This window comes from Euleptes europaea, chromosome 18 (genome assembly GCF_029931775.1).
Source record: "Euleptes europaea isolate rEulEur1 chromosome 18, rEulEur1.hap1, whole genome shotgun sequence".
Lineage (NCBI taxonomy): Eukaryota > Metazoa > Chordata > Lepidosauria > Squamata > Sphaerodactylidae > Euleptes > Euleptes europaea.
This window is the reverse complement of record NC_079329.1, coordinates 20,998,937-21,011,228: the sequence shown is the minus strand read 5'-3', so window position 1 is coordinate 21,011,228 and position 12,292 is coordinate 20,998,937. Positions and strand designations below refer to the sequence as shown.

Sequence of the window (12,292 nt, the reverse complement as noted above, 5' to 3'; positions counted from 1 at the left end):
CTCAATCCTTGGGCGCTTATAATGCGTGTACTAAATGTAGGTACATGAACTTCAACAAAATAAACCAAATCAAACAACTGTCAGTGCTAATAAGTCCGTGTGTGTGTGTGAGAGAAGTGCCATCAAGTCGTTTCCGACTCATGGCGACCCTATGAATCAATGTCCTCCAAAGTGTCCTATCCTTAACAGCTTTGCTCAGATCTTGCAAATTGAGGGCCATGGCTTCCTTTATAGAGTCCATCCATCTCTTGCTGGGTCTTCCTCTTTTCCTGCTGCCTTCAACTTTTCCTAGCATGATTGTCTTTTCCAGTGACTCTTGTCTTATAATATGTCCAAAGTACGACAGCCTCAGTTTAGTCATTTTAACTTCTAGGGTCAGTTCAGGCTTGATTTGATTTGATTTGTTTTTTTGGTGGTCCAGGGTATCCGTAACCATACATAAGGACTTATTGCACCCAGGCACACCCCAACCTTATGTATGGACTTATTTGTGCCAACAGTTGTTTAGATATAGTTGTATGCATATTGTTTGGATCGAGCCCCAGGCTGGTTGTTATTGCATTTTCTCCAAGGTGAACTGATCTCTGTCGGCTGGAGATCAGCTTCAATAGCAGGAGATCTCCAGCTGCTACCTGAAGGTTGGCAACCCTACTCATGAGCAATGAGGTCACATATTTGTGCAGAGAACTTTAAAGCTACAGAACAGGCAAGAATGTGGGGGAAGAGGTTTGGTTTAAATAGGGACAGGATGGGGGGTGCAGAAGGCCTCAGAATACAGTATGGCTAGGACTAGGGAGTGGCTCGGATCCTACAGAGGAAAGGAAAGAGAGCCAGAGCCTGTATGCTGTTTTCCCTTTCTCCTCACTGCAGCTGCTAAACTGTTAACAAGCTTTAATCCGGTTCTGTTCCACCTGTCTCCACTCCTTTGCCCCTAGTCCTGGTGGGAATCCTCCCTGCGCCCAGCTCCCATGGCTGGTATAGGAGAGGTGAAGGACTTGGAGACAGCAAAGTTGGCATCGCATGACTCAGCCTCCTGCCAGCTGAACAAGTGGAGACTGTAGGGATGCCAGCCAAGGGGGAGAGCCGCTTCCTGACGGCTGTGCCCTGTCCTTTAGGGGTTCTGCCCTCATTTTGAGGACTATCTCGAGCTGCCCGTTTGGGCCTGGATCTCCTCTCTGAGCCCATTCCTTGCCTTCCAAATCTTCCTCCTCTTGCTCCGTGCCTGCCGCCCATCCCTCCGCCCGGCTCTCCCCGTCTTCTTTTACATGCCCTCCTGCTCCTGCCCTTTACCCGTCTAGCACAGAGAGATCATATTCCTTTGCTCTATATTTAAGCTTTCTTGATGGCTTAAGCCAGATGTCATCTCTTCCCCCCTCCCCACCCAAATGCTGCAGAAAAGTTTGCCAATCCATTTCCCAGACAACATAGTTTGGATCTGCTGCCTCTAATCCCTGTTTGGCCTCTGTGAGGTCCGAAGAGAAGTGTAGCATCTTCCAAGGGCCTGCTGCTGATGTGCCTTTGAAGAGGAATCTATTTGGGAAGTTGCTACCCTTGTCCTCCGCCGCTCCCAACCCTAACGGCACCTAGGGTTGCCAACCTCCAGGTACTGAAAGAAAATAAAGACACCTCTGCACCCGTATCAAGAGGATGAGAAAATTAGTACAGGAATATAGCTGTTAACAAAGCCAAATATATTGTAGCTGTATTTTTTCACAGTATGTGGCAATACTACCACCCTCAACAATTATATATACTACAACAAAAAGATGTATAATTATACATGGTGAAATATCCAAGCAGGTAAGTCACAACAATTTCCTGTAACAGGTAAGTATTGAAGTACAGTTCACTAGAAATGTTCTTTTAAGATGCTCTTTCCTCATACAGCAGCGAGATGTGCATTGAAGGAGAAAACGATCGTTTCGGGGCATGAAGCCCAATTCTTCCTCAGTTCTTCCTATGCAATACAATAAATAAATAAAAATACTTTTCCATTGTTTCCAATTCCTTTGGAATACTTGCCATATTTACCAATAAATTACTAAAATTCTATCACAGTTAATAATTTAAATATGTACAAAAATACTTCATATACTTACAAAAATACAATGCTTGCAGTTATACATCATCTGTATAACTGCAAGCATTTCACCATGTATAATTATACATCTTTTTGTTGTGGTATATATAATTGTTGAGGGTGGTAGTATTGCCACATACTGTGAAAAAATTCAGCTACAATATATTTGGCTTTGTTAACAGCTATATTCCTGTACTAATTTTCTCAACCTCCAGGCACTAGCTGGAGATCTGCTGTTAAAACCGATCTTCAGCCGATACAGATCAGTTCCCCTGGAAAAAAATTGCTGCTTTGGCCATTTGAGGTCCCTCCCCTCTCCAAACCCCGTCCTCGTCAGGCTCCACCCAAAAACCTCCCACCGGTGGTGAAGAGGGATCTGGCAACCCTAATGGCACTATTGGACAGGGGCTGGGATTTGCTTTGCTTGTTGCAGATTGAAAACAGACCATCAGCAAGAGCCAGAGATGGGAGGAGAGTGAGGAAAGAAAGGAAGTTGCAACCGAGTGGGGAGGCGTCATGGACCAGTGGTAGAGCATCTGCGTTGCATGCAGAAGGTCCTAGGATCAGTGTCTGGCACTTCTAGTTAAAAGGATCAGGTCAGAGGTGATGGGAAAGGCCTCTACCTGAGACCCTAGAATGCCTCTGCCAGTCAGAGTAGATACTACTGACCTTGATGGAACAGTGGTCTGATTCAGTATAAGGCAAGTTCATGTGCTCGTGCGAGCCCTTCCTTCCTTCCTTCCTTCCTTCCATCCATCCATCCCTCCATCCCTCCATCCCTCCCTCCATCCATCCATCCATCCTGGGAGCTGCTTCATTGTGTTGCTTTGGGGAATGAAAGTACCTTGCAGCTGCATCCTCAAAGCAAGAGTATGAGAACTACCACTTCGGACACTTTCTTACAGAAACTCTATAAGTACAGGCTTAACATTCACCCCTGAATTAAAGAGGCACAGGATCAAACCGGGAAGCGTTCCGTGAAGTTCTGCACGCTAGAGTAGGGGGGAGGAGTCAGTGGCGCAAAAAAGCTGTGGTCATGCCTGACCTGATAAACCTCTGTCTAGTTAGGTTGTCAGGATTGACCGAATGCAGCCCACTTCAGGCAAGTATCCCCGGGGCACTTTGTTCACCCACGGGAAGAAGTGGCCAAGACAGAGCAGCTAGCCAGCCAGCCAGCGGGGAAGAGTGACTGACTCATAGCAGGGGCTGATTCATTGATATGCACCACACGCACATTAAAAAGAGCTCAAAGCATGTGCAATCACCAAGTGCCTCTCTCTCTTTTTTTTTAAAAATACATGTTTCTCTTCATCCTGCAGGTGTTTGCAGCAATTGATTAATCTGTCAGCATGTTTTTTGGCACGGAGGTGCCCCCCCCCCCAGTGGCTCGCAGGGGACGTGGAAGCCAACTGTGGGTTAAAACACAGCTGCAGTCTTCAGCTAAAAATTCCTGCAATGGGTACAAAAATAGGAACAGAATCTGAACAACAAATACAAAACATGCCGTTAACACAATTAACACGCAGCAGGATAAAACTCAACGGGAGCCATTACAAATATTCTACCCTGATCCTCCTAAAAGGAGATGAACATAATTGCCTAGCAGTCCTAGTTCAGCTTAGCCCAACTTTATTGGAAAAAAACAAAACGTTTTTGCTTTGTCTACATCCACTTTGGGGGAGGGAAGGCAGCATGGTCCAGTGGTCGGCACTCATTAGTCAACAGAGCCAAATATTAACAGTACAACGATTGAGATTTCTTTTGAGAGACGCCTAACTGGAGATGCCGGGGATTGAACCTGGGACCTTCTGCATGCCAAGCAGATGCTCCATCACTGACCCACAGCCCCTCCCAAACGGTGCAAGTGCAGACTTCCCCCTTCCTGGTTCCCAAGCCCCCCCCCCCAATAAAACGGCAACCGAGGCTGGCTGCCCAACCCTCGGAGGCCCCCCGCTGCCCCCCCAGGAAGGGGGCTCCTCTCTGCCCCCCCCCCGGTGCTGGGCATTGGCAGGCGGTCGGCTTGAAAGGTCCAATGAGGGGAGAGATTCAGGGACCCCCCCCCCAATTGCACTCCGGGATTCCCCACTGCCACCGCCTTCCCCTCCTTCCTGGGCCGGCTGGGCGAGGCTAGATGTGCAGCCTTACCTTCTGCCATCCTAGAAGGAAAATTCAGGAAAGTCTCTAGGGTGGAGAGACTCTGCCCCTGTTACTCAGGGGAACTGGCAACTATTGGACATTAGGGTTGCCAGGTCCCCACTCACCTTCGGCAGGAGGTTTCTGTTCAGTTGTGTGTGCGTGCGCCGATGCAGCACGCGGGCTTGCAGCGGGCGGCCCGCTCGCCCCGGGGAGGGAGAAGAGAGGCTTCCCAGCTGGAGCGAGCAGCTGCAGCCGGCGAATCGCTCACCATGGGGAGGGCGAGGGGAGGTTCCCACTGGTGCGCGGGCCTGCAGCGGGTGGCCCGCTCGCCCCGGGGAGGGAGGGAGAGGAGAGGCTTCCCAGCTGGTGCCTCACCCCGCCACCTCTGATCCCTCCCCGCCGGGGAGAGAGAGAGAGGAGAGGGGAGGCTGGGGGAGGGGGGCGCCGCCTCCCGCTCACCTGCTGGCTCCTCCCGCCTGGGGTGCACTGGAGCCCGACTGGAGCGCAGCGCCTCTGCCTGGCTGGGTGCGGGGATGCGGAGAGCCGCACTCAAGGGGCCAAAGAGCCGCATGCGGCTTGGGAGCCGCGGGTTGCCGACCACTGAATAGCCCAATCTTGTCAGATCTCAGAAGATAAGCAGGGTCAGCACTCAGAAGTGAGACCACCAAGGAAGACTTTTCAGAGGAAGGAAATGAAGAACCACCTCTGCTTCTCACTTGCCTTGGGAGTAGGGTTGCTAGCCTCCAGGTTGGAGCGGTGGAGTTTGATCTGGAGAACCGGGTTTGATTCCCCACTCCTCCACATGAGCTGTGGAGGCTAATCTGGTGAACTGGATTTGTTTCCCCACCCCTACACACGAAGCCAGCTGGGTGACCTTGGGCTAGACACAGCTCTCTCAGAACTCTCTCAGCTCCACCCACCTCACAGGGGGTCTGTTGTGGGGAGGGGATGTGAAGGTGATTGTAAGCAGGTTTGAGTCTCCCTTACGTGGTAGAGAAAATCGGCATATAAAAACCACCACTACTACTACTACTAGCTGGAGATCTGCTATTACAACTGATCTCCAGCCGATAGATATCAGTTCACCTGGAGAAAATGGCTGCTTTGGCAATTGGACTCTATGGCATTGAAGTCCCTCCCCTCCCCAAACCCTGCCCTCCTCAGGCTCCACCCCAAAAATCTGCAGGTATTTCCCAACCCAGAGCTGGCAACCCTACTTGGAAGCCCCTTGCTTGGTGGCCAGGAGTCGGCTGCGACTTGATGGCACTTTACATTCATATACGCATCTATTTTGCCGTATTGGAAACATCACATCTGGTGCCTGAATCACCCACTTAGCGGGCAATATGCGATATTACAGGGGCTTGGTGTTTTTCCCTACCCCTAACCCAGCCTGGTCTCCTGTCCTAGGAAGCACCTTTCTTTATGCCATTAGCCAAAGGGCCATTCTGTCTCTACCTCCCCATTCCGCAATGCCGTAACCTCACTTTCCATTTCCCTTGCAGAGAAGCCAGGCCCAGCGCATAATGTGATGGTGAAAGAGGTGTGGGGATTCAACGCTTTGATAGAGTGGGAGCCGCCCAAGGATGATGGGAATTCGGAGATCACCGGTTACTCCATCCAAAAAGCTGACAAGAAGACCATGGTAACACAACCTTTTCCCTCGTTCGAGCTGTCTCAGCAAAGCACAAGTCTAAACCTAGTTAACAAGCTGGCTTGTTTCAGGCCTAGGGTTGCTATCCTCTAGGTGGGGCCTGGAAATCTCCCAGAATTACAGCCGATCTATGGACTACAGAGATCAGTTCTTCTGGAGAAAACGGCTGCTTTGGAGGGTGGACTTTATGGCAGGAAACCCTGCTGAAACCCTTCCCTTCCCCAAACCCCGCCTTTCCCAGGCTCCACCCCCAAATCTTCAGGAATGTCCCAACCTGAAGTTGACAAACCTATTCAAGTCCCTGCTGAAAATGCATACTAGTGGCAACCATACAACTTTGAAGTGTCCTAGACTGAGGCCAACTCTTGCCAGATCCTGAGTCAATGGGCACGATTTTTACCTTATTAAGTATGGGGAAAATAGAGTCTATATTGTGTGTGTTAAGTGCCGTCAAGTCGCTTCTGACTCATGGCGACCCTATGAATCAATGTCCTCCAAAAATGCCTGTCTTTGACAGCCTTGCTCAGGTCTTGCAAACTGAGGGCTGTGGCGTCCTTTATAGAGTCAATCCATTTCTTGTTGGGTCTTCCTCTTTTCCTGCTGCCCTCAACTTTTCCTAGCATGACTGTCTTTTCCAGTGACTCTTGTCTTCTCATAATGTGGCCAAAATATGATAGTCATTTTAACTTCTAGGGTCGGTTCAGGCTTGATTTGATCTAGAACCCACTGATTTGTTTTGTTTTTTCTGGCAGTCCAGGGTATCCGTAACACTCTCCTCCACAACACATTTCAAAGGAATCTACTTTCTTCCCATCAGCTTTCTTCATTGTCCAGCTCTCACACTCATACATGGTAATAGGGAATACGATGGCATGAATTAACTTAATCTTGGTGGCCAGTGACACATCCTTGCACTTTCGAATCTTTTCCAGCTCCTAGTCTGTATTAGCCATCAAAAATTATATAAAAAAATTAATTACTCCAGTGCTAAAATGCGTGTTTGGAGACTATGCTCTATCCAATTATTTGTATCCTTCCCTCTCTGTGAACCCCAGCTTATTTTAGCAACCTAACAATCCCTTGTTTATGGCAGAGCTTTTTCGCTTGTTCGCCTGAACGCTGCTCCTTCTACGGTGCTAAAAGGGAGATATGCTAACTTACCTTATTCAGATAGATTTTGTCCACGTGACCGGAAGAGAGTGGACACACCATCTCATATAATATTGGAATGTCCTGTATACAATACTTACTGCGATCAATGGATTACCGCGATTCTAATTAAATTATCTGCCACCATACCAAGAGACAAAGTAATTCCCTTTCTGCTGGTGAATAGAGATCCAAAAATAACACTGGCTGAGGCCAAGTAGCTCTCCGCCATATTTTCCTTAAAGAAATAAAGGCTCCCCATTTACTGCTCAAGACCTTTGGGTCACGGGAGCTTGAAAGGAAAGTGAAGGGCACAATCCCCCCCTCCATGTGCAGCATAATAATTAACAATGTTAAAAAACAGCCATTATTTATTGAAGGACATTGATAGGTCATTCTGGGAGGAAGAATAATTATTGCTTTCTGTTCAGATTGTCCCTCCTCTCCCCGCAAGGATTCCAAGTATGTTTTCCTGCATTTGTAACCTCATAATGGGGATGCAGCTGGAGGGGGCAGTTTATAAGAGAAAATGGCCAGTAAGAGAAGTACCTCCTATTCCTCCACTCAAAATGAGCTCCTCTTGAAATTGCTTTCCTTTATAGAGAAAGTGACGATCACATGCATATCTGCGTATCTTCTACTTTGCCCCATATCGCAGCTTACCCTGTTGGTGATAAACGTACTTAATAGCGAGAGGTCTCCCAAGCCCAGCTATATTCTCTCTAAACATACGCCTTTCTAAACGTTCACCTGTTCCTGCTTTCCTTCCCCAAGGAATGGTTCACGGTATACGAACACAACCGTCTCACACGCTGCACCGTGTCTGACCTCATCATGGGCAACGAGTATTACTTCCGAGTCTTCAGTGAGAACATTTGTGGACTCAGCGAGAATCCTGGAGTCTCAAAGAACACTGCTTACATTCAGAAAACTGGTAAGCGCATACATTGATTGATAAACTGGGTTTCTCCCATGGTTCTGTGGGAGAATTGTGGGATTCCAGAGGACTTGGAGTGCTAGTGGATTAGAAGGCACCGTTTCATGGTGTTTTCTGGAGAAAGGGGAGCCTGGCGGGATATACCAGAGGAGGGTGGGATCCTAGGACTCCTGTGTCCTTGAGACTCTACTATTGGATATCTCCCTTTCTTGTTTCCCTTTCTCTCTAGGAATAATCTGTAAACAGATGGACTACAAGGAACATGACTTCTGCATGGCTCCGGTGTTTCTAACGCCACTGGTTGATCGGACAGTGGTGGCTGGATACACCACCGCCCTCAACTGTGCCGTGAGGGGACACCCCAAAGTATGTACTGAGCGAGGGAATGGAACAGGATGAAATGTGGTGGTTGGGTGGGGGGGTGTGGATGGGAAAGATGGGGGTGTGAGATAATGGGAAGGAGAGAAAACAGAACGGAGGAGGGGATGGTTGGGGTGACTGAGGGTGTTCTTTTGTATTAATTGAAAAAGGTTGTGTAACAATGAAAAAATCACTTACTCTCGGTAAGAGAAAACAAAAGAATCTGGTAATGTTAGGGTTGCCCACTTCCAGGTACTTGCTGGAGATCACCTGCTATTACAACTGATCTCCAGCCGATAGAGATCAGCTCACCTGGAGAAAATGGCCGCTTTGGCCATTGGACTCTATGGCATTGAAGTCCCTCCCTAAGCCCTGCCCTCCTCAGGCTCCACCGCAAAAACCTCCTGCCAGTGGCAAAGAGGGACCTAGCAACCCTAGGTAATGTGAAGATTGGGCCTCAGGGATTAAAACAAACAGACATGGATTTTCAGTTTCACAGCTTAATGAACTGCAAATTCTGAACTCTGATTTTTAAACATTGCAAGGTTTGCCCAGATCTTTCTGGTTGAAACTGGTTGCTCTGGGGCATGGTAGGTGGCACAATTTAGCCCACGATGGGCACTTTGGGATCAGAACGAGGACGGCCACCGTCAGGATGTTTCAGCCGCCTCCCTTTGTCAATTCGTCCTGCCTTTGTCTGTCCCCAGCCCAAAGTGTTCTGGATGAAGAACAAAATGGACCTCAGCGGGGACCCGAAGTTCCTCCAGAAAAACAGCCAAGGGGTGCTGACCCTCAACATCCGGAAGCCAAGCCCTTTCGACAGCGCCACGTACTCCTGCAAGGCCATCAACGAGCTGGGCGAAGCCCTTGTGGAGTGCAAGCTGGAGGTCAAAGGTGACCATGGGTCGGGAAAAGAGACGGGTTGAAAATGTCTTCTCTTTGGCGAAGTGGGTACACTCCTTCTCACTCACAGGCCCTCCAGAATCTCTGCCTAACACCCTTTCTGTCCTCTTTTGTCCCTCTAGCACCCCAGTAATCTTGTTGCCACGCCTGCCAAGATTGCAAGAGGTAGGTAAGATGCCTTCCACACACACCCTTCCCGCTGTGTTCACAGAAGGATCGGGTTGCCAACCTCCAGGTGATGGCTGGAGATCCCCCGCTATTACTACTGATCTACAGCTATTACACTTGATCTCCAGTTCTCCTGGAGAAAATGGCTGCTTTGGCAATTGGACTCTATGGCACTGAAGTCCCTCCCCTCACCAAACCCCACCCAACCCAGAGCTGGCAACCCTACAGAAAGAACATGCAGCACTTGGGATTTCAAGGCAGAATGGAAATCCCTTATAGATAAGAACATAAGAAAGGCCATGCTAGATCAGCCCAAGGTTCATCAAGTCCAGCAGTCTGTTCACTCAGTGGCCAATCAGATGCCTCCACAAAACCCACAAACAAGACGACTGCAGCAGCACCATCCTTCCTGTGTTCCACAGCACCTAATAGAATAGGCATGCTCCTCTGATCCTGGAGAAAATAAGGATGCATCATGACTAGCATCCATTTTTACTAGTAGCCATGAATACCCCCCTCCCCAAGACCATGTCCACTCCTCTCTTAAAGCCTTCCAAGTTGGTAGCAATCACCACATCCTGGGGCAGGGAGTTCCACAATTCAACTATCTAGAAGCAAACTTGGGTGCAGAAATAGCCCTGAGATCGGGGCTTCTGTTTTTTGGGAGGGGGGGTGAGCAAGTGGCTTGCGTCTGTGTGGGGGAACTATGGGGGGAAATACTTCATGGAAGGGGATGAGGCGAAATTTGGGAAGGGGGCACATAAACTGTATTTTGGAAGCCTGGATGGGGGGAAGGTTTGGTGTAGAGGGAACTGATCAGGTGAATTATCTTGCTTGCCTTGAAAAATGTCAACCCTGGTGATTCTGGATTTGCTCTCTTCACAGCTTACAACTGACCTTTTCATCAAGGTGGCCGCCTTACCTGTGCTGCATGCGGGCATCAAGGTGTTTATCCCCGCCCCCCTTGAACCCACCACACATCTTGTGCTCGGATAGAAGCAACGACCCTAGAACAGCCAGCTTCCTTATATCTGTCTGTGTGTCTGTCTGGTTAGTTGTTGTATCAATAAAATGATCTTGATGGGATAATCTGTGCATCTTTCCTCCTTTTTAGAAAGGGGATTGGTGATTACATTGGGAGTGGGAGGAGGGTCAGCTGTGGGGATGATCCTGGCTTGGGTGTACAGCAAAAGGTTTGCATTATCAAGTGGAGGGCACCGTTTCCCTACCCCCTCTACTAAGTGTTTCCCGATTATGGCATCGAGTCATACAACACACACCATTTACCTGTTGGCCATTCATAAGACAAGGGAACATGACACTACTGTTTGGTTTTTCCTGGACAAACAATTTCCTCAGCCACGAGTGATCCCTCAATTCACCCCATATGGATCTGCCCACCAAAAGAGCCAATGCTATGTGTCCCGTTCTGTTCCAGGGCAGGTGCGGACAAGGGATCGCTGGGGAATGCTCCCCTGGTCACATTCGTCTATTATTTTTCCTCTATTCCCATTGTTTTCACAGTAGAGAGCCAGAGTGGTGTAGTGGTTAAGAGCAGTGGTTTGGAGCAGTGGACTCTGATCTGGAGGCAGCGTGGTGTAGTGGTTAAGAGTGGTGGTTTGGAGCAGTGGACTCTGATCTGGAGAACCAGGTTTGATTTCCCACTCCTCCACATGAGCGACAGAGGCTAATCTGATGAACTGGATTTGTTTCCCTACTCCTACACACGAAGCCGACTGGGTGACTATGGGCATGTCACAGCTCTCTTAGAGCTCTCTCAGCCCCACCTACCTCACAGGGTGTCTGTTGTGGGGAGCGGGAGGGGATTGTAAGTCAGTTTGATTCTTCCTTAAGTGGTAGAGAAAGTCGGCATATAAAAACCAACTCTTCTAATTCTACCACAGCAAGACTGAGAGCGGATGGATCGACAGCAATTCTTGCAGCACCCTAGGGTCAAAGGGGTTTTGGTTTCCCACTCTGTGTAAACTATATATCTCAGGAGAACTTCAGGGCTCTTCCACTGGAAGGGGATCTTGTGATAGTATCCGAACTCCATCACGGTGTTCCGTCTTACATTTATGGGCTGAGTTAATCTAAACATAGCTCAGTACCTACAAAGGGTACAGAGTGTTATGTAAACCTACTACATTACAGAAAAGGCAAAAGGGAGACTGCAGCCAAGAAATCAGAAGGAGATAATGGGGGTTACCGCATTATGTATTCCCAGCGATGTATTAAGAGTTTGAAAACGTTATAAAAAACATCGCTTTAAAAGGGTTTTTGGATGCCATGGCTAAAAAATGGTTGGAAGACGTCTTCACAGCTAAAGGGGCGAAACAAAGTGCGAACAGTATTTTTTATAACAGTTTCAAATTCTTAATACATCGGTGGGAATACATAGAAAGTGCGAACAGTATTTTTTATAACATTTTCAAACTCTTAATACATCGCTGAGAATACCTAGTGTGGTAACAGCCTGAGACTGGGAAGGGCAGCCATGAAGGAGCTAGAAAAGATTCTGAAGTGTAAGAATGTGTCACTGGCCACCAAGATCAAGTTAATTCATGCCATCATATTCCCTATTACTATGTATGGGTGTGAAAGCCCGACAATGAAGAAAGCTGATAGGAAGAAAGTAGATTTCTTTGAAATGTGGTGTTGGAGAAGACTGTTACTGATACAGTGGACTGCCAAAAAACAACAACAAATCAGTGGGTTCTAGATCAAAACGGACTAAACTGAGGCTATCATGTTTTGGTCACATTATGAGAAGAAAAGAGTCACTGGGAAAGACAATCATGCTAGGAAAAGTTGAGGGCAGCAGGAAACGAGGAAGACCCAACAAGAGATGGATTGACTCAATAAAGGAAGCCACAGCCCTCAGTTTGCAAGATCTGAGCAAGAC

At 48.3% G+C, this 12,292-nt stretch overlaps 1 protein-coding gene across 1 annotated transcript in view; it reads left to right on the top strand.

The window, feature by feature from the left end:
- Positions 1 to 10,302, top strand: part of MYBPC2 (myosin binding protein C2) — a 66,297-nt gene extending 55,995 nt beyond the window's left edge. Inside the window, 6 exon segments of the mRNA XM_056863877.1 lie at positions 5,722 to 5,861; positions 7,794 to 7,953; positions 8,186 to 8,322; positions 9,024 to 9,210; positions 9,342 to 9,384; positions 10,273 to 10,302. Coding sequence (XP_056719855.1) covers positions 5,722 to 5,861; positions 7,794 to 7,953; positions 8,186 to 8,322; positions 9,024 to 9,210; positions 9,342 to 9,352 — 635 coding nt within the window. The 3' untranslated portion in view covers positions 9,353 to 9,384; positions 10,273 to 10,302.
- The last annotated feature ends 1,990 nt before the right edge of the window (positions 10,303 to 12,292 follow it).